At 56.6% G+C, this 20,243-nt stretch overlaps 1 protein-coding gene across 2 annotated transcripts in view; it reads left to right on the top strand.

Annotated features, from left to right (window-relative positions):
• The first annotated feature begins 11,106 nt into the window (after window positions 1-11,106).
• Window positions 11,107-20,243, top strand: part of LOC103666784 (RUNX family transcription factor 3) — a 14,137-nt gene continuing 5,000 nt past the window's right edge. The window contains exons 1-2 of one of the 2 annotated variants that reach the window (XM_040619003.1): window positions 11,107-11,412; window positions 13,282-13,438. In XM_040619003.1, the coding sequence (XP_040474937.1) occupies window positions 11,107-11,412; window positions 13,282-13,438 (463 nt within the window). Of the gene's footprint in view, window positions 11,413-11,438; window positions 12,038-13,281; window positions 13,439-20,243 lie in introns of those variants that run through there. The other variant, XM_040619002.1, reaches the window with a different exon arrangement.

Here is a 20,243-nt window from a genome sequence, read left to right as displayed (position 1 = left end):
CTGCCAGCGTGCCCCCAGCGCCCTGGCTTCCCCCACGTGCTGGGTGGCATGCCTACCCCATGACCACATGAAAAGCCATTCCCCCAGGGTGTCCCCACACCTGGGAAAACCGGCAGCCTGCCCGGCGCTGGCCCCGCCTGGTGGCTGGAACACCGGGCAAGATCAATGAAGCCAGGCTGGGCTCCCAGTGCAGCCACCTTGTTCCAATCAGGGCTGGGCGCCTTCCGCTCCGGACCCCCGCCCAGCGCCGAGCTGATGCCCCTCCCGGGCCCTGCCCAGCAGCCCACGTTTCCAGCCCCGTGACCCCGGAGAAACAGTGCCCACTGCCTGGCTCCCCTCTGGCTCCAGCCTGCCCAGAACTGGGCGTTGAAGAACAAGCTGGCTGATGGGACGGCCGGAGGAGCACCAGGCCCCAAGGTGGGAGCCGGGCCTGGTCCCGGCATTTGGGCATCAAACCATACAAGCCCCTCCCACCTCCAGCCTCGGTTTCCTCAGCTGCTACTTCAAGCCACCCCATCTGGTTTTCGGGGCCGATTGTGAGAAAAGCAGAAGAGACAGAAGGCAGAGAATGTTTTAGGAACTGTGGACATGCCTGGTAGAGAGGAGGAGGGAGAAAGCAGGTGGGAGAAGCCAGTTCTCCCTTCTTCTATCTGGGTCCTTCTCAGCCTCCAGGTCTGGCTCTCTCCTCTGAGAGACCCTCACTGAGCACCTGCTCTGTAGTATGGGTGACCACCTCCTTGCCCAACCCCCCACCCGGTCATCTTCCACCCCTTGGCCTTCGTCTGTTTTCTCCAGCATCCCAAGATGCTATCAAACATTGGCACATTTGTCTGTTTACCTCCTTGTTTATCTTCTGCCTTCCCCTCCGAATCGAAGCTGCATGGACTGCTGCCTGTCTTGTCCATAGCTGCACCCCCAGCACCTGAGATAGCCCCAGGCCCGTAGGCTGGAGGTGCTCAATGAGTGTTTGCTGACCGAGCGGATCTCGAGTCTTCTCCCCGTCTGCTTCTCATTTCTCCTCTTCCTGTCCGTCCCGGCTCCCCACTTCAAGCACAGGGCTCCCTGAGGACAGGACTGGGAACACTTTCCCCTGCGGTCCTAGGGATGGGGCCAGGCCTCTGTGAGCTGAAGGAACTTCACACCATCAAGGCCAGCCCTGATCTGACTGAGCCTCGAAGATGGGGCAGTAAGAGGGCCCAGCCCCTACCCCAGGTCTGAGCACCTTCTAGGATCCCCTTCCGGAAGCCCCCTCAGGTGCAGCCAGAGACACATAGGTTGACAAACGCATGCCAACAGCAAATGACAAAGAGTGCCCAGTTCTGAGCCTGTGGCCTAGACATGCCAGGTAGGGATTTATGAGCCTGCTAGGTCTCTATTTGGCTCTGCCCACAACCTCAGCACCTCCCCGAGGGCCATGGGTCTGGTAGGTAGGGGTAGGTAGGCCGGCATCCCTCCGGGAGCAGTTCTCCCTGGTCGCATTCCCCCAACCCCAGCCATCCAGCCCTGCCGGCCTCTGGTCTCTCGGGGTCACCTGTGGACCCTGGGCCACTGCTCTGTCTTGCTTCCATGGTGTCTGTGCTCCCCGTGCAGCTAGGCCAGGCAGCACAGGCTGCCGGGTGCAAAGTTCAGCTCTCACGTTTACCCGTGGGGTGAACCGGAGCAAGTTACTAACCTTCCCGTGCCTCGGTTTTTCTAGTGTTATCATGGGGATGATGACGGGGGGCCCAACACATAAGGTGGCCGTGAGAATTAAATGAAATAATACATGTAAAACGTAGATAGCTATTCGTTATGATAAGTGAGGGGCCCAGGCCCTGGGATGAAACTGCTGGGGTGAGCCAAGTGCAATGTCAGCCTTGATAGAGCTTGGTTCGAATCCCAGCGCTGCCCCTTCCTGGCTGGGTCCAGGAGGTCTCCTCAGAGAAGCTCAGTTCCTCGCCCATAAAGGAGGTCCAAGGACACTTATCTGGAGGACTGCTGGTAAGATTAAAGGAGCTCAGTAGTGAGCATGCTCAGGGGGGCCTGGGGACCGAGAAATGCCCCATACAGGGCTGTTGCCATGAGGAGGTTGGCTTCAGAGGCCACCAGATCATTCGGCTGAGATTAAGCTGGTAGACAGTACAATCTGGTTGAAATAGTGATCTGGTCGAGAATAAACACTCCCGTTTTGACACACCGTGGGCGTTTTTGCAACCGTATACAAATGTAAGCATTACTGTTCATCTTTTTAGAGCTTTGGGTAGGGGGGAGAACTTTTTCTGTTGTTTCCCTTTTGCTTTTCTTTTAAAATGTTTTATTGCAAAATACAGTAACAGAAGAATATATAAAATACAAATATTGTTTAAAAAATAATAATAAGACAGACATCCAGAATAAATAATAAAACAGAAGCCATTAAGCTATGGCATCCAGACCTGGACACTTAGGGTGCCTGACAGGCCGAGGTGGACTGGGGAGCAGGAGAGGGGGGACAAGACCAAGGCTGGGCCTTCCAAAGACTTGTGTAGGAGAGAGCTGGGCCGGCAGGCAGGGACCTCAGAGTCAGGTCCAGCTGCCAGTGAGCCTCCTATGTGTCCCTGACCATGTCTCTGACCTCTCCTGGACCTCAGTAGCCCCAGAACTGTCCTAGATTAACATGGAATTCTAGAACATTGAAGACGGACAGTCCTCCTGAGAATCAAGTGTGGCCCAATACACTTAGCTCCCTGATGAGGTGTCTGATGCCCAGAGAGGGAAAGGACTTGTCCAGGGTCACCCACCAAGAAATAAGGGGATGGCTCCCCTGGAGCTAGCAGCCAGGTCCATGAGCCTTGAGCCTAGCCCAGGTTGTAGGTCATGACCGTCTTTAGGCTCCTTTTAGCCCCAATATCCTAGGATTCATTGAGGACTGGGACTCCTTTGAGTTGATCAAAACACACGGTGCAACTGCTTCCCCAACCAGGGAGGGTGGCAGAAGAAAACTGGAGCATGAAAGACCGAGGAACCCACAAAGAAGAACTTCCAGGTGTTTCGAACCCAGCACTGGTGGTGGCGGGGGGCAGGACTCCTGCTACATCCCTGGCCAGACTGGAGGCAGTGACCCACATAGAGAGCTAACACATTTACGAGTGGAACAAACAACTATGAAACTGAGACACCCCCTGCCCCAGCTGTCTGGATGCAGGCCCCCGTCCCTACCGTGCAGCCTGGTACTGAGTGCTCCACTAGCTACTGGGCGAGCGGCTGAGCACCCTCACTTCTCTGGCCTCTATTATCCCTTCTGTTACTTGGAAATTAAAAAAAAAAGAAAAAAAAAAAGAAGCTTGACCATGTGCGTCGCCACCCCTACGGAGCATGGTGAAGATGAAATACTGCAGCATGCGGAGTGGTTAAGACACTTGCTTTGGAGTGAGAGGGACCCAACTCCAAATCCAGGCTTCCTTGCCATGTGGGAAAGTCTCGGAGCCTCAGCTGCCCCATCTGCGAAATCCGTACGACTATTCTGAAGTTCATCTCCGATACTGTCGGCAAAGTAGGTGCTCAAAAACACACGACTCCCCAGGCCAGGGGAGATGTTGCCATTGGCTGAAGGGGTGACTTGCGGGTAGGATTGCTTACCTAATCTGGGGGGGGGGCTCAGTGCAAAATGAAAACGCAGGCCCTTTGTTCAAAAAGTCTGAAGGATTTCAAGGCAGGGACGGCAGAGCAGGAGAGCAGGCACTGGGCCCTTCTGCAAGCAGGACGCTGTACCACTGCTGGGGTCACGGGCCCGGGAAGCCAGGCCTGCCAGTGGGGCATGGAGGGCAGCTCAAGCCTAGCTNGCTGAGGGCCACCGCCTCTCCCCGGAGCTGCAGCTGGGATCATGACCGCCCGGCCCTGCCACTCTCGGTGGCCATGGGAAGCAGCATAAAAGACCGACTGTTCTCCACCTCGTTATGCCCCGTTTTTATCTCATGCCATGCATACAGCACATAGTTGATTTCTTTCCGCAAAGGGCTGCGCTTTTTTTCTTTTCCAAGGGCGACGCTGGAAAGCCATGTGGCTTTTATTGCTGGCAGGAATGTCTGAGGCGTTCCTCTACCACCACATGAAATGGAGCCGTAATCTTCATCTGCGTAAGGCCAGAGCCCCCAGTCTCCTCAGAGCCATCAGCCTCTGAGATTAATTAAGGCTTCACAAGGACTGACAGTCATTAGGACCTTTTTGGGGAGGTGGAAAATCCCTAATGGGACAGGCGGGGCCAGGGAGCCACTGGGTGGGTGGTGGGGTGAGGAGGGCCGGCCGCGGAGAGGAAGGCACCCTAGACCCGAGTCAATGGAGGGGGCGGGAGGGGGTTCCAGACTCTGCCCCTGGCCTAGGCGGTGACCTTGAATGAGACCCTTCCCCTCCCCGGGCCTCAGCTCTACCACTTGACAAATGGGAGATGTGGATATGCTATCTGAGCCCTGCTGAGGCTGACATTATAAAATCCTGAATCCTGACCACGATTCGCATGCCAGGATTCTAATTCTCTTCCATGACTCTAACTTCAAGCATCTGATTCTGGTCCATAAGAACAGACTGTGGGGCCCGGCTGCCTGGTTGGAATCCTGGCTCCACAGGTGGCCAGCTGTGTGAGCTTGGGCGAGTTTCCATCTTTAGCTCTCTCACCTGCAGAATGGGGGTGAGGCCGTACCTCCCCGATAAGGGTCCTGTGAGGCACAGATGAGCACACAGTGTGGGATCAGGCCCAGCATGCCGGAAGAGCTTAACTGTTGTCAGTAATGATTAATAGAGCTCAAGTTTCTAATCCCGTGGTTCCAGTTCAATTCCAAACATTGGTTTCTGACTGGCAGCTATTCTTGCCATCTGATTAAGGCTTGGAGATGTTTTGAACCTGAAAGTCCTCCTGTCTTTCCTCCCACAATAGGGAGTGTAAGAGGTGATAGCCACTCAGAGGAGCCCTTTCCCTCCCTGACTGCCAGAGCTAAAGCCCCTTCCTGGGCTGGGGAAGGAGTATGCCTTTTCCAAGACCCTCCTGGGCTCCGAGCTACCCAGGTCCCTCTCACCAGCCTCTGTCCCCACCTCCCAAAGAAGAATCCTCTGATTTGATGACTCTACCAGCAGGTAGTTCTGCACCCACCCACTGATGTGGGTGAAGAGTCTAAGGCCCTCTGACCAGCGAGCAGAGAGGAGACAGCATCTCGATCCAGGAGTCCTGTTGAAACAAGGGCCCTCTGGTTCTGAGGCCCAGAGTGGGGAAGCTCTCAGGAGGCCCTACAGGGGAGTTGGGGGGGAAGTCCAGGGCTGTGCAAAAGAGGGAGCCAATGCCACCTGAGGAGGTGGGAGGTGGGGAAAGGGACCTCGTGGGCTTGGCCCCAAAGTCACCGAGAAACCTACCTGGGGGCCCACGGGGAGCCAGCCTGCTGCTTACAGGGACCATGGAAGCTCACTCCCACCGTTCCGATGGGCTGCTGAGGTCCTGAGGGAGACACACAGACCCCGGCATCTCCCCTGAAGCAATGGGTGCTCAAGGTCTCATCTGGCCCTGAGGCACCGGGGGGCCATCCTGTGGGTCCTGGCCCAGCCCACCTGCTGGCTGAGGTCTGGGGTGGCTGTCAGCCTGCCCTGCATTCGGTCGCACCGTGCTGCCTGCTGGCCTTGCCAGAGCTTAGTCCCAAGTCTTGCCTCTTCCTTAGTGAAACAGGTCAAGTCTCTCCCACTTTCTGGGCTTCCGTGCTCCTGTCTGTACACGGGGGACTACAGCTGAGTCTACGTCCTCACAGGCAGGTTCCGAGGCCAGAGGCAAGCACGAGGTGGGTAAGCCTCAGCAGATGACCTGTGTAGCCCCTTTCTGCCTCGCAGCCTGGTTGGAAGGGTCTGCTGGTTTCCACACCTACGGCTGTTTCACAGCGTCTGTTGCCCACACCCCTCCCCCTGGCTCCACCACCATCGTGATCGCTGTTTATCGAGCACTTTCAATATCTAGATGCCGGCTCTCCCCAATATTTTGTTCAACCAGTGCAGGGGTGCATAATCAGGTCCCCAGATTTTGCGTCAGGTCAGGCTTTTAACCCCACTCGGGTTCTCCCTAACCCAGAAAATACTGAGCAACATTTCTCTTTGTTTCAGTGGTCAAAACACCTACCCCCACACAATTGCCGGGATGGAATGAAAGCGTGTACTTAAAGGCCAAACTCAGGGCCTGGGCGCGGTAATACCTCAGCAGTCCTAGCTGTCGCTGTCCTTCCCCTTTCCCCCACCAGGGGACTGAGGCTCCGGGAGGTGCAAAAATGACACCGCCAGTCAGTGGCAGAGCCAGTAGCTGTGTCCTAACCACAGGGCTCTCTCCAGCTCCCCCTCCCTCCCCTCATCTGGCCCTTTCCAAAAAAAAAAAAAAAAGCCACCCTGTAATTTGAGAAGCACACTTGTCCTTCTGCACATTCGGGAGCCTTCCAGAGAGGCTGCCCAGAAGGAATTCTCTGGGGTAAGGGCCCCCAACCCTGCCAGCAACAACCCTTTGACCATACTATTGTTGATTTTTGTAACCCTTTCTCACTAATGTTTATATGTGTGTGTATGTATGTGTGTGTCTGTGTAATAATACATATGTACAAACACACATATTTGAAATCGGAATGCAGGCAAGCCTTGGTTTAACTAGCAGCATTTTCTTTTTCTTTCACTTAGAACGATTGATGGCATTTTAGATGTGGTGAAACAACGCTCTTCCCTTCTTGGAGGGAGTCTTTCATTCCCTGGATTGTGAAATGGAGCGATCAAAGCCACCTCCATTCACAGAAGGGGAAACTGAGGCTCACTGAGGGACAGAAATGTCCCACCTTAAGTTCCAGGCAGGAGGGGTTCACCAGAGTGAGGGTGTGGAGGCCAGGCTGGAAGAACTCATTAACTTCTAGAAGACAGTCCTCTGCCAGTAACTGAACTGGGGCTCCCATGAGACTGGGGATAAAGGGAACGCAAGCCTCCTTGGGGATGGGGAGGTGGCTAACAGTGTCAGCTGAGGCCCAGTTCCTAGTCAAGACAGCGTCTGCCTGTAGGGGGATAAAGGGTGGGGGCCAGGAGGGTTTCCAGAGTGAGGGTCTAAGAGCCTAGGGGAAAGAAGGTGAGTCTTCTGAAGATCTAGGCGCAGGCAGCCCTGTGATAATTGCTGGAAAACCCTCCCGCGAGCCATCTCTGCCTGGAGGCAGGTCACAGACAGTCCTTACCTCCCCCAGGCAGCCTCTAGGCGAACCAAGGGGGGCAGGATAGCCATGGACTAGGCTCTGAGTCTTGGAAGCTTTGAACATGAGAATTGGATATTTCACAAATGGGAAGTGTGAGGCCCACAAAGAGGAAGAGACTTGCCAAAGGCCCCCAACAACGGGCGGTCAGGCCTTATTTTTTCAGTGTGACAACAGTGAGAGCTTGCATGGCTGGAGCACCCCCTATGTGCCAGGCCTGTGCTAAGCACCTTCCGCGGTTTCTGTGAGGAGGCCACGATCACTAGCCCTGCTTTACGGATGAAATAGACAAGAGTCAGAGAGCTTTAAGCAGTGTTCCCTAGATCACAGTAGGTGGAGGAAGACAAACGGGCAGTGGAACTGCAGACCCAGGCCCCTTCCACAACCAGTGAACTTCTTAGAAGGTTTCCATGTCACATATGTCCTGTGTCTGGCACACTTGGGGGATCCTCCCCCCTCCCCAGGCACCAGACTGTTGAGGAATCACACCTGCCCTGGTAAGCTCTCTGGCCTGTGGGGAGACAGACGCAGGCACCTGCTACCACCAACGCTTTTAGAGTGCACTCCTAGACCCCCTCAGGCGGCTGGAAAAGGGCGCCCTGACGCAGGGTCATTTTGACCCCATGGATCCCACCCCCAGGGGCAAATGATGCTGGAGGGGGGAGTGGCCCCCAGATCCTGAGTTCTATGGCCACCATGTTGGGTCCCTGCTTACCCAACTCTGGGCCAAGGTAGGCCCAGATCACCTGGCTTCCTCACCCTGCTGTGTACAATTTGGGCTGCTCTTAGGAGGGGGCCACTCAAGAGAAAGCAGGAAATTTGTACACCAGTCCACTGGAAGAGGGAAAAGAGGTGGCTAGCCATAGAAAACAGGGAAAGAAGAGCGTATCCACGTGTCCCACGTAAGGGAGTGGGAACTGTCCAACTGGCTCTCAAAATGGTAAAAAGAAAAACAGAAAAAGAGAGAAGTGACTCTCTGTTGGTCAGAGTTGGGGAGGACGTTTAAGTTAGCCATAGGTAAAAATTGGGAATGAGCTGGGCTGTACTTCTGCGTGTCCTTCTCATCCTCTGGCCGCTCAGGACGGGACAGAAGAGGACTGTGCATTTCTGGCAGGGAGAACGTTCTGTGGGTCAGAGGGCACAGGGATGGTCGGGTGCCAGAGATGCCAAGGCAGTGGGCATATGTGTCCTTCAGCGGCAGGTAGGGCAGCCTTCGGTCTGACACAAAGCCATTGGTTTGTCCTGGCCGCATAGATAGTGAGAAGTCGAACGGAACGTCTTTCCAGAAAGGGCAGTTCTCAGGAGGCGGGCCGTGTCGCCTGGACGCGGGACCCAAGCGGGCACACATCTGTGGGCAGAGCCTGGCCGGCAACTCCGCGGCGGGCAGAGTGCAGGCGCCAACTAGCGGTGGCTCCCGAAACTGCTCCCAGCCCGGCGGGCCCCGGAGACCGCAAGCTGGAGACCCAAGCGTCCCCTGGTTCCCGCGCCCACACGCCACACGCAGTGAGCACCCTCCCGAGGGCTGGAGCCACGCCGGATGCTGTGCCAGGTGCCGAGACCCACAGGAACCGCACTTTCAGGACGTCCGTTTGTGAAACAGCCGTAGGATGAGGGAGAAATTCGGCGGAGGGACAAGTAAGGGCACGGGTGCAAACCGAAACCACTAGACGAATCGAATTTACAAACCCCAGACACAGCGGGTCCTGGCCCCACAGCCGCTCCAGGGCCACACGCGTCGCCCCCCCTCCCTGGCCCTGGGCCGTACCTGGCCACAACTTGGTGGGCCTTTTGGCGGGAAGCTCCTAGAGGTCGGACGCGCCAAGGCCCCGGTGCCTCGTTTTCTTCTGGTCCCGCCGGTACTGCCCGCGCTCCCGAGAGTTCGGCAACTCCGAGATGCAGGCTCTATAAAAAGATCCCGTAGGGTCCTTCGCTGTCCCCGCCTTCGAAATGGCCCGAGGGGCTGACGTGAGGCTAAGGCAGGGGCAGGGACCAGCACTCCAGGTGGTCGAGGCTGGGCCAGAGCCCGTCCGCCCAGAAGCGCACTCGGGGCTGGAATTCGTTCCGCAACGACGAAATGGCGCACACTGGGCCGGGGTCAGATCTGGGGCGCGATCTTGCGGCCACCTTCGGATCGTAGGCTTCTTCGCTTCCGAGGCTTGGAATTCGTCTCACTGCACCTGTCAAGCGCCGGGAACAACGAATATTCAGCCCGGTCTCCGAGACGGCAGGGAGACTCGGCACGCGTTCGTCCTGTTCCCTCGACTCCTGGGAGCCCATTCTAGGGCGATAATCCAGAATGAATGGGAGCTTGATCTTTGCAGTTCTTCTCCCCGATGTAGCTTGTTCCTAGGCCCACTCGTTTGGCCTAGGAAGCGGGAGAGGCCAGGGTTGTTCACCGTGAAGCTCCGGGAGTCACTGGGTCGCGCGGGCCGGAGTGAGAGCGGTCTGCGTCCCTGCGGCGCGGCGGGAGGGCACCGCCGGGTAAGACGGAGGCGTGGGCCCTCGGGGGGCCAATCTGCATCCACACGGGAGGAAAATTGCCTCCTCTGGAAGCCGGGGCCCTTGGCTTGGCAGCCGTCCCCGCGTTAGCCGCACGCTCGTCTTCCTGCCGTGGACTCGCGTCCTCTTGCACGATGCAGGACGGTGCTGTATGCGCCGGGCAAAAATCAGGGGGAAACACTCGCGTTTTCCAGGCCCCATCGTGTTTCTCAAAGAATCACAGGCCGCCACAACGAAGAACGAGGAAGCGAGGCCTGCACGGTCCTGAAAGTTGCTTTGGGGGGAGCGGAGAGGAACGGGGTTTGTCACCCCCAAGCCAGATGCCAGCCCGCGGGGGACATCCGTCTGTCCCCTGTTGGCAACGGGGCCAACGAGGCCGGGCCCAAAGCCGCGCCGGGCTGGGAGGTGCAGAGGCGGCTGGTGGTCGTGGAATCTCTCGTGTAGTGGAAGCTTTTGGGCCGAAATAATTTGCAGGATGGCGGGGAGCGCGGGGCACGGTGAGGAAACCTCTTTGGGGCAGCTCCCCGCTCGATGTCACTGGCCTTGGAGCCCCCGCGTCCCCCAGCTGAGAGGGCAGGCATCAGAGGCCCAAAGGAGCTGGAGCGGGGAAGGCCCAGCCAGCGGCAGCGGGTAAAGGGCGCGAGAAGGGGAGCTGCGGTCCCGCGTCAGGGAGCCGCCGCCCAGGAGGCAGCCGCAGAGGAGCCTCCTGTAGGGCCCGGACGTTTTAACCAAATGTTTAGCATTGACCCCGGGGCCCCCGAACTTTCGAGGAGCCCTGGGCTAACGCGCCGGGGCCCCGACCTGGGCGTCCTCCCCGGGGCGGGGCCTTCCGCCCCTCCCCGTTGGGCGGCCTTCGGCGGTCCCCGTTCCTCCCCCACGAGCGCGGCCGAGGTGCCGGCGATGGGGGCTCCGATTGGCTGCGCGACGCGTCGCTCGGGCCGGCCCCGCCCCCGCGGGCCCCGGGGTACTAACCCCGCGCGGGCCGGCGCGGCGCCGCCACTTGATTCTCGAGGATTTGTTCTGGGGTTGCGGCCGCTCAGTCGGTGGGGCGGCCGCGAGCGGGCTGCGGGGGCGGGAGGCGGCGGCGGCGGCGGCACAGCCCGCGCGGGCCCCGCCGCGGCGGCCGAGGCAGACGTCCCGCCGCGAGAGGCGGCAGCGAGCGGGCCGCGAGCCCAGGATGCGGGACTAGCGGGCAGGCTGCGCGCGGCCGTCGGGGCAGCGAGGCCTCGCTGCGGGCGGGCCCCGGCGGGGCGTCCCCGGGCGCCGCCCCCTGCTCCCTGAGGCTGCGGCCCGGCCGCTTCTGCTTTCCCGCTTCTCGCGGCAGCGGCGGCCGAGGAGGCGCCCGCGCCGGCCGCCCCCGGGGGAGCCGCGCCGCCGCCGCCCGCCCGGCGCCCTGACGGCCGCTGTTATGCGTATTCCTGTAGACCCGAGCACCAGCCGCCGCTTCACACCTCCCTCCACGGCCTTCCCCTGCGGCGGCGGCGGCGGCGGCGGCGGCGGCGGCAGCAGCGGCAAGATGGGCGAGAACAGCGGCGCGCTGAGCGCGCAGGCGGCCGTGGGGCCGGGCGGGCGCGGCCGGCCGGAGGTGCGCTCGATGGTGGACGTGCTGGCGGACCACGCGGGCGAGCTCGTGCGCACCGACAGCCCCAACTTCCTCTGCTCCGTGCTGCCCTCGCACTGGCGCTGCAACAAGACGCTGCCCGTCGCGTTCAAGGTGAGTGCGGGGCCCGGGGCGGGCGGACGCTGGCCCTGGGGATCTGGGCGCCTCAGCTGCAGGAGCCGGTGCCCCGGCCGGGGAAGGGAGGGGACGGGCCCGCTACCCCGCGGCGAGAGCCCAGCGGCCGGGCCCAGGGCGCTTTCGGTCTCGCTGCGCGCTCTGCCCGGGGACTTTGGCGTTCCCTCTCAGATGCACCCGGCACGGGAGGCTTTTAGGGGGGTTGTCCCCTCCACCTTCAGGGAGCCCTGCTGAAAGACGTTGATGAGGAAACGGGCGGATGGGGCTTCGCTCCTCTCCAGTCCGGATCCCTCCAACACAGCCTTGCAGGCAAAGGGGAAGAAGAGCCCCTGACCAGGGCGAGGACACCGGAGGTGGGGTGCGGAGGGTGGATAGGGCCTACCCTCTACTGCCAGCACCCCTCCTCCTGCACCGCTTCAGAAACACTTCCTGCTCACACCCTCAACCGCTGGCTTCTGAAATTTTACACCGGGCGACTCTAGGGCTGAGAAGGGGGGCACCGAACCCTAAACGTTTGCGGCGGGAATCCCGAATGTCGGGCAGAAATGGGGGGCGCTCCCACCCCTGGCAGCCCCCAGTCCTTCAGAGGATCTTTTTCTCTTTGGTAGGGAGTAGGCGACTGTTTCATTTTCATTTTTTTAAGGGGGCAGCGAGATGAAACGAAAACGCCTTGGTTTTCCCCTAAACCTCTCACAGCTGCCGTGAGAAAGGGCAGGGCAGGAAGGGCCAGCGGCTGGGGGTGGCGGGTGCCCGAGGTGGCTGGAAACAGCGGCTTCTGGCAGCTGGGGCCGTCCTTGCTCCCATTAAGACGACTCCAAATTGGAAAGAAAAAAAAAAGATGAGTGGCTCTTGGAGGTCTCCCGGGTGACATCTTAAAATGCCAGTGGGGAAAATCTCCCGGGGAGGGGGGGAAGGGGGAGGCCCGTGTGACTTTAATCCTCCGATCGGAGGTTTTACTGTCACTTGGAGCTTAAAAGGAATCTTTGAAATTAAAAGAAGACAGGATGTTGACAGGAAATCTGGCCTTTTTAATCAGACCCCAAACATTTTCTCCTTGAAATTTTTACCATCTGGATCCCTAGTCCCTGCACGCGGTGGCCACGTTTAAATGGCTGTGACTACATTTGCAGTGTGTTTCCTTTTCAAAAGGCATCTGCCTCTGCGCGCTGCTTGGGGTGAGGGATGGGGGGATCGCATTAGGGGGGCATCTCCACCCCCATCCTGCAATTCCCAGCAGGTGCATCCTCCTATCCAAAGCCCCTCTCTCACTTTAAAGGGGTTTTCTGTACAACCCCTCTCAAAACACCGGTTTGTTTTGCATTTTGCATTTTCCCTGCATAACGAATTCAGGCTCTGCAGAGGCCGGCAGACTGGGCCCGGGCCACATTTCAGAGCCAAATTTCATACCCCAAACGGCTCTTGCGTTAATCGAGCGTGGGGAGCAGTCCCGTTATTATGGTTGTTGATATTATTTTTACTTAGAGACTTGGTTGCTAGGAGCATGTTGATTCCTCTTTTGCTCAGGCCCAAGGAAAGAGGGGAACTACACCCCACACCATAGTGATGGAGCTCATTCACAGCTCTCGCTCAGATTTCCTTGCAAGGATAATTTCTCAGGACACGGCTTAACAAGTTGATCTAGGATTTGGGTGTGGAAGGCGGAGATTTCAGCTTTTTGTTTTTGTTATCTAGGGGGGAAGGTGCCCGTTGTGTTTTAGCCTCTCCTCCGCTCTGCCTTTGAGAAATCCTGCAGTGCGCCTGGGACCTAGGGGAGCTGCCCAGCCCCTCCCCACCTCTTCCTGGCCTTCCCTACCTTTCTAAGTTGTCCCCCTGCCCCTGTGCCCTCAGGTGGTGGCGCTGGGGGACGTGCCGGATGGAACGGTGGTGACTGTGATGGCTGGCAATGATGAGAATTACTCTGCGGAGCTGCGTAATGCCTCGGCAGTCATGAAGAACCAGGTGGCCAGATTCAACGACCTTCGCTTCGTGGGCCGCAGTGGGCGAGGTGAGCGGCAGGGAGTCTGCGCACCCTGACACCAGCAATGGCAAAGGTCTAGGAAGGAAGCTGAGAGCAAGCCCTTGGGGTCCCAATGGGAGCCCCAGAAACAAGTCCCCAGCCCTGGCTTTGACTAAGACAGCAGTTTGGAGCCCCATGGGGGTGTCACAGAACTCTTTGAGGATGCGGGTCCTTCGCCAGAAAAAGACACAATTTGCTCCCAGTTTCTGGGGTTTACTAACTCTCGAAGCTGTGTGTCACCCCTCTTTCCCGGTGGAGTGTTCTGGGTTCATAAAAGATGCTAAGAGGAGATCATGGATTAATGAACTGCAAAGGGGACCTCGTAGGTCTTTTTGTGGCAAGTGGGCTTAGCAGCGGCTTAGATAAATGGCTGGTCTGGAGTGGGGCAAGCACCCCAGCCACTCTCCCCACGGGGCTGGGATCTCCTGAGCTTCAAGCTGTGAGTGAGCTGCCTCTCCCCAGCTGTGGTCGCCCCAAGCCACAGTTTCCCCAGCCCCGTGAGCCTTAAGGTGGTTTAGAAGAGACACGAATGCAGTGCAGGATGCCGAATGTTGGAAAGCACAGCCTGCAGGCTGCCATCCCCCACCCCAGAATCAAGGCCGGTGTGCCCCCCTGCGCGTGATATGCCTCTGGCAGTAGGAAGGAAGGCAGGACCAGCCGCCACTGTGGCGGCCGCCCTGAGGCTCTTGAGTGGGAGGCTGCGGGGACCTGAAACCCATCATCACTTCTGGGTGGAGAAGTCCTAGAAACCCTGCCCCAGCGAAATGGAGGCTTGAGGACTCGCTGGCCCTTTAAGACCAGGCTGCTGAAAAGCGGGGAAGTGCCCTTCCCAAGACCCAGGCTGCCCCTCCAGCTTGGTTAAGAAAGTAAGCTAGGTTCCCTCTGCCCCCAGTCTCCACAGAGGCTGAGGCAGAATTGTACTTTTCATCACCAATAAACAAGACCTTCTCAAGGTTTGAGTTCCCTCGGAGCCGCCAGCCCTGCTCAGCACCGGGCATCTGGGCACCATTTTTTCCTCTCCAACCGTTCAATGTATACATACAAATGTCAAACATATTTTGACTTTTCAGCATTAATTAAAACCAGGGCATTATTTGCATGTAATAACTGTTTACTTGTTACTTTTTATGAAACTGAAATAGTTTACATTCTTTCAAACATTTCCTGTTCCTGTTGGCTCCCTTCCCCACGCACAGATTTCTTTCAAACGTTGCCCTTAACTGGTTGCAGGTTGATGGATGGAAAATGTTTGCTTTTATGAATTAAGCTTTCATTGCTGCTCCTAATTAGTCTCCAAGCCCCTTTTGTCATCCCCAATCTCTCCAGCCTTTTGCATCTTAATCCCTGCTGCAGCCCTGAGTGGAGAGTCACTCAGCTTGACCTTGGGGCGGTGGCCAGGTGTGCAGGCCCAGGGGGCCCGAGGATGCAGGGGGGTTGCGAGGGGGAGAGGGCCAGGGAGGCCACTGTAGCTGTGGCCCCTGGTGGAGCAGGCTGGAGGGGAGGTCCGTCCTGGGAGCCCAGCAAGGCATCAGGAACGTGGCACCTTACTCCCTGTCCTGGGAGGTGAGATCGAGAAAGAGAAGACACGATGATTCCCCAAGTGACCAGGTGACCAGAATGCCCACTGGCCATTCTGCCGCGTAGAGTGAGTTCTTTGTGGCATTTATGCCCACAGACCTGCACTCACCCTGCAGGGCCTTGGGGGAGGGAGGTGGGTTTGCAAAGCATCGTTGAGCTGGTGCTCTTGAAGCAGTCGAGGCTGAGGCTGCGGTTGTGGCTCTGGAAGACTCAGGAGGCTGAGTTCGTAAATCGTTCTCACCGCCCTTCTCCCATCGGTCTCACTGGTCCTGGGTGGGGGCAGGAAAGGGCCTGAGTGGGAGTTCCAATACCTGGGGGCTCGACAAGATTTTCAGACCTCAGAGGCTCACGGTATTGAACAGCCTGGGCTCGACAACCAGCCCACCTGGATTTCGGTCCCAGCTCTGCCGGTGACTTGCTGAGTGATGTGGGGCAAACGGCTTCACTTTTCCGTGCCTCGGTTTCCCCATCTGTATAATGGAGGAAATTATGACCCCTCTCTCCTGAGATTTTATAAGGATTAAGGAAATTGGCACCCGTGTATCACTTGGCATATATTGAGAGTCGGATACAGGTTACAGATTTTGTTACTTCAAATGCCTGTGACTGGAGGAGATCTTTGAAGTCCCTTTGAGTGGTATAGTCACTGATTCTGTGATTATGGTGCGGTTTGGGCGGGGGCGGGGGAAACCCAGAAGGTGTGAGTTGTGGAGTGGGAGAAGTGGAGGCGGCTGGCAGTGAGAAGGAGGGCGCAGGGGTCCTGTGGCCCACAGCAGTCCCTCTGCTGTGCCCATGCTGCCCATTGGGAAATTCCCACCGAGAGGACAAATCAGTGATTGGCACAGACAGTGGGGCAGTTCAGGAGTTGGGACAGGTTGGAGTTTGGGACCCAACCCAAGAAGCCAAGACCAAGAAGCCAGATGGAAACTTCTGTTTGTTTCCTTGCCTTTTATTCCCTGATGCTGTCTTAATTCCAGGAAGATAGGTTTCCACAAAGGACATAGACACACCACCACCACAGAGCCCTCATGAGAAGCCTGAAGGTGGGACCCCAGGCAAGGGAGGGAGAGAAACCAAGTCACGGGTGTCTCCTGCAGCGATTAGGGCCGAGGTCCCCAGCCCACCAGACGCAGTGCCCTTCTTACAACAAATATCGTATAATGCACCCTTCCCTGTCCTACAATGAAATGTGTAGTGAATGGAATAGTTTCAAAATCGATAAAAGTCCATAGCTGTAATGGAGAAAAAGGGGCAAAGTGATTTATGATAAAATACCCATCCGAATATATAAATGTCGGGCGAGACCCCACTGCGTTTACTCTGGCAGAAGCCCCGGGAGCGCCCCGGCAGACCGCTGGCCCCGGCGTGCACGGACAGAGCCCACTGCCGCCAACGACGTGGTTTTCTGAAGTGGTGAACGATGCTCGGCAAAGTTCTGAACAAAATTTAAGGGGAAAAAAACCTGTTTTCCGTCCTGTAGAATTCAGCAGATACTAAAAGTGTGCAAAAAACTTTGTGTAAAATTGAGTTAGGCTCATGGCTCAGAGAATCTTTGTAGCAGGTGTTTCACACACAGGAGGAATGACTACCTCAGTGCCCTGTGCCCCGCTGGACATATGTGTCCTCTGCCCCCCATGTCCCCTCTGGAGGACCACATACCACAAATTCCCAGAATGTCCTCTAGGAGGCGGCCTAGGTGAAAATGAAAACAGCATGAGCTCCTGAACTGTCCTCAGCTGGTTGAAGAAATCATAGCAGGTAGAGCAAGATTTGAGGTGAGATGTGTGGGTGCAGCTTATAGGCTTCTTGACCGATGTAGAGAAAACCCAGAGGTCCCGTGAGACGTGTCCCCCTCCTGCTGTCCATGAAGCCCCCGTGGTGGGGGTTTACGACATGAGAACCCGGGCTGAGGGGGACGGGGACTGGCCCAAAGCCACGCTGCCGGACCCAGCTGTACGTGTTGATTGGTCCAGTGGCCCCAGGTCCCGTGAGATTGTCTAGGGTCACTCAGGGCCCTGAGGGGCAGCTGTTTCCAGACTAGGACTTCCCCTCCTCCAACCAGGGCCAGCCCCGGAGTGCCTTGATTTGCAGTTCCTGGACTTCTGGCTGATGCCAAGTTTGCCTGAGGTTCCTGCACAAAATCGTCCACCGTCTCTGTCATCTCAGCTTCCTGCCCTGAGACGGGGAGCCATGGGACAATGGGTTCACCATCAGGCAGAGAGAGAGGTGAGGGGCACTCAGGGAGACAGCTTTCCCCCACCCCTTGTTCAGGGGGCCCCCCGCCTCCCATTTTACCTGACACGTGCCCCTCCCTTCCACTCCTGCACCCAGGTCCTGCCCCCCCCCTTTGTCCTCCTCCCTCACTCCCTCCTCTCTTTGGATACCAGGGAGGGGTGATGATGGGCCTGGAAAGCGGGAGGAAGCTGTAGAGGAGAGCTGATCACCTCAGGGGTAGTGTGTGGTTTGTTGCCTGGTGAGAGTGGGGGCTTCTCACTCCCCAGGAGGCGGTCCTTAGTATGGGGTTGGGGGGGGCAGGCTCTAGCACATTCTACCCTTTCTGGCCCTGCCTAGATACTGTTGACCTGGATGACTCATTGCCCCTCTATGAGTCTCAGTGTTCTCATCTGTAAAATGGAAACAGTAGTCTCTCCCTTAATGCATTTAACAAACATTTCTGAGCACCTACTATGTGCCGGAAGCTGTCCTAGGGGCTGGGGACACAGCAGTGAACAAGACAGAAGTTCTGGTGCCCAGGGAGTTTACCATCTAGTAGAGGGAGACAAGGAAATAAATAAGTAGAGGAATTGCCAAAAGTAATAAGCGCGACGGGGGAAGTTTGAGCAGGTAGGGGAGGAGCGGGAGGGTCTCTGATGCTTCACATTGGGCTTCTTAACCTTTTTTTTTACCCCAGGGGCCACTTGATAGTTTCAGAATAATGTGTTTTAAAGAATAAAATAAAATACAAAGGATTACAATGGAAACCAATTATAATAAAACACAGCAAAATGTCTTTAAAAATTGGGATAAATGTGCTCCTTTATTAGTGTATTAAATAATAAGATGTGGCAATGGGTCTGATGACGACCATGATTTTGAAGTTGTGACGAGCATAAAAGATATTTAGAGAAATTTGCAACGTCTGTAATGTGATATGTAAATATCTGTGACGTCTGTTGGTGACAAGGTCACAGGGACTTCTGTAATACCTCTGTGGTTTGTTGCCCACGGTCATACTTGAGGGAGATGCTAAATTGCAGCGAGAGGTTAGAGACAATACAGTTGTCTCTTTTTTTCCTACCCCTGTTCACAGGGCCCACTTAATCCTAAGAAGGAGCCCCGGATGCCAAGTTTAAAATGCCTGCTTTAAAGGGGCCAGTGAGGGCTTCACTGAGGACGTGACTTTTCAGTGGAGACCTGAGAGAAATTCAGTAATTGGGGCCCATCTGGCCCAGCACCCTGCAGTGTCTAGGAGGTGATGGAAGCAGCAGAGGCCCAGGGACACCCCCCCCCCAACGCCACCCAGGAAAGTGCCTGGCTGGCGGGGGAGGGAGGAGTCCAGGAGAAAAAACGACCAAAGAGGGAGGGAAGGCAGATCCCAGGAAGGGGAGGTAGGCAGGGAGCCCGAGGCCACCTGTCTGACATTTCCCTAGACCTTTTGCACTTTCGTTTTCCAGAAACCATGGAAAGTGCCCCTGTGGTCTGAGAATTTTCCTCTGACCCAGGACTCCAGGGGCAGATGCTGTGTGCATTTCTGTCCCTGCCTCCAGTGGGCTGGCTCAGGAAAATTCTTCCAGAGAGGCCTCATTCTGCCCCACTTTGAGTCACACCTCAATTTAAACCACCCCCTGGTGTCTCAGAAGCCCTGGGTTTCCGTGGGGTGGCCCTGGAAGTCTAGCAGGTTTACTTTTGTTCTGGATTCTACTGTTTCCGGGGCTCGAGTTTTCATGTGATCATTAGACCTAGCCGTGAAAAGAGAACCGCGAGCTATCCTTCCCTGCCCTGAGTTTTCATCTCCCACCTGTGAAGGGGGGTATCAAGGCTGCCTGCCTGTCTTGGAGAGTAGCCGGGAATGCAGGGGCAGCAGAGGGGTCCATGCAGCTAGCCTACCTCCGTTGCCCACCCTGGGCCAGCCCTGGGGACACAGGTGCACCGGGCCACGGGCCCCTGCCCTTAGGGAGTCCCAGGATCGATAACTGGGGTGCAGAGATAGGGATGCTCAGAGGCACAGAAGGAGGAGGCCAAGCTTAGGAGGTGAGCGAAGCTCTCCCCCACCCCAGCATCCCCAGTCTCATGCAGCTTTGATGCTGGCAGGGAAGAAGGCAGGCGAGAGGGGACTCCTACTTCAGTGAAGGTGATGGGAGGATTGGGTTGTCCTTTGAGGAAAAAAAATCCTTACTTCTACCAGACCCACCAGTTAAATCCCCAGTAGAATCAAAGAATTAAAGGTAGAAGGTAGAGAGAACGCTGTTTACCAGAGGTATCTGCTTGTTACATGGGGAACCCTGCCCGAATACGAAACACGAGGAGAAATCAGCCACAGGAGGAAGAGCTGAAAATGCAAAACAGCTCGGTGTCAGAAGGCAGAGTGTAAAGGCCACTGAGCTGAGAAAGTGGTTGCCGCAGAGCGGGTGGGGAAGTGCTAACGGCTTAACACAGGGTGATCTCTTAAAGGCACTAAAACGCCAGTAAGGAAAGCCTGAAGGAACACGCAGCGATGATTTGTGTTGGGTTGGGACAGACCATAAGCATATACAAAGTTTTAGTGTCGCTAGGCACGGCAGAGCCGCCGATGAAGTCAGGAGCACGTCGATCTTCCGCCGTGATAGGGGGCCGTCCTGCTGACGGCCGCGCTGAGTGGGGGCCTTGAAGCGGCCACAGTCACGGTGACTCTCACTGGAGAGATCAATGCGCCTGAATTCGTCCCAGCCCTCTGATGCGATGAAATCACTCACCACTTCTTGGAACCTATTCTAAGGAAAGAAGCTGAGATGGAGACAAAGATTTTTTATAAACAAAAGGTCATTTTCATTTTATTTTAAATGGTAAAAAAAAAAAATTATTATTTTAAAAGTTTTTCCTCTCTTAGGAATTTTGAATGGAGACTTTGGAGCCAAATGTCTATCTAAAAATAGAACAGAGTTCTGGAAATAACAGTAGCGTCTACAAATGAAGCATCGGCAGCTCCCCAATCAGCCCTCTCCCAGCCCCCCCCCCC

Source organism: Ursus maritimus, unplaced genomic scaffold, assembly GCF_017311325.1.
Source record: "Ursus maritimus isolate PB19 unplaced genomic scaffold, ASM1731132v1 scaffold_32, whole genome shotgun sequence".
Taxonomy (NCBI): Eukaryota; Metazoa; Chordata; class Mammalia; order Carnivora; family Ursidae; genus Ursus; species Ursus maritimus.
The sequence above is the reverse complement of the archived record's forward strand: the minus strand, read 5'-3'. Positions and strand labels throughout refer to the sequence as shown.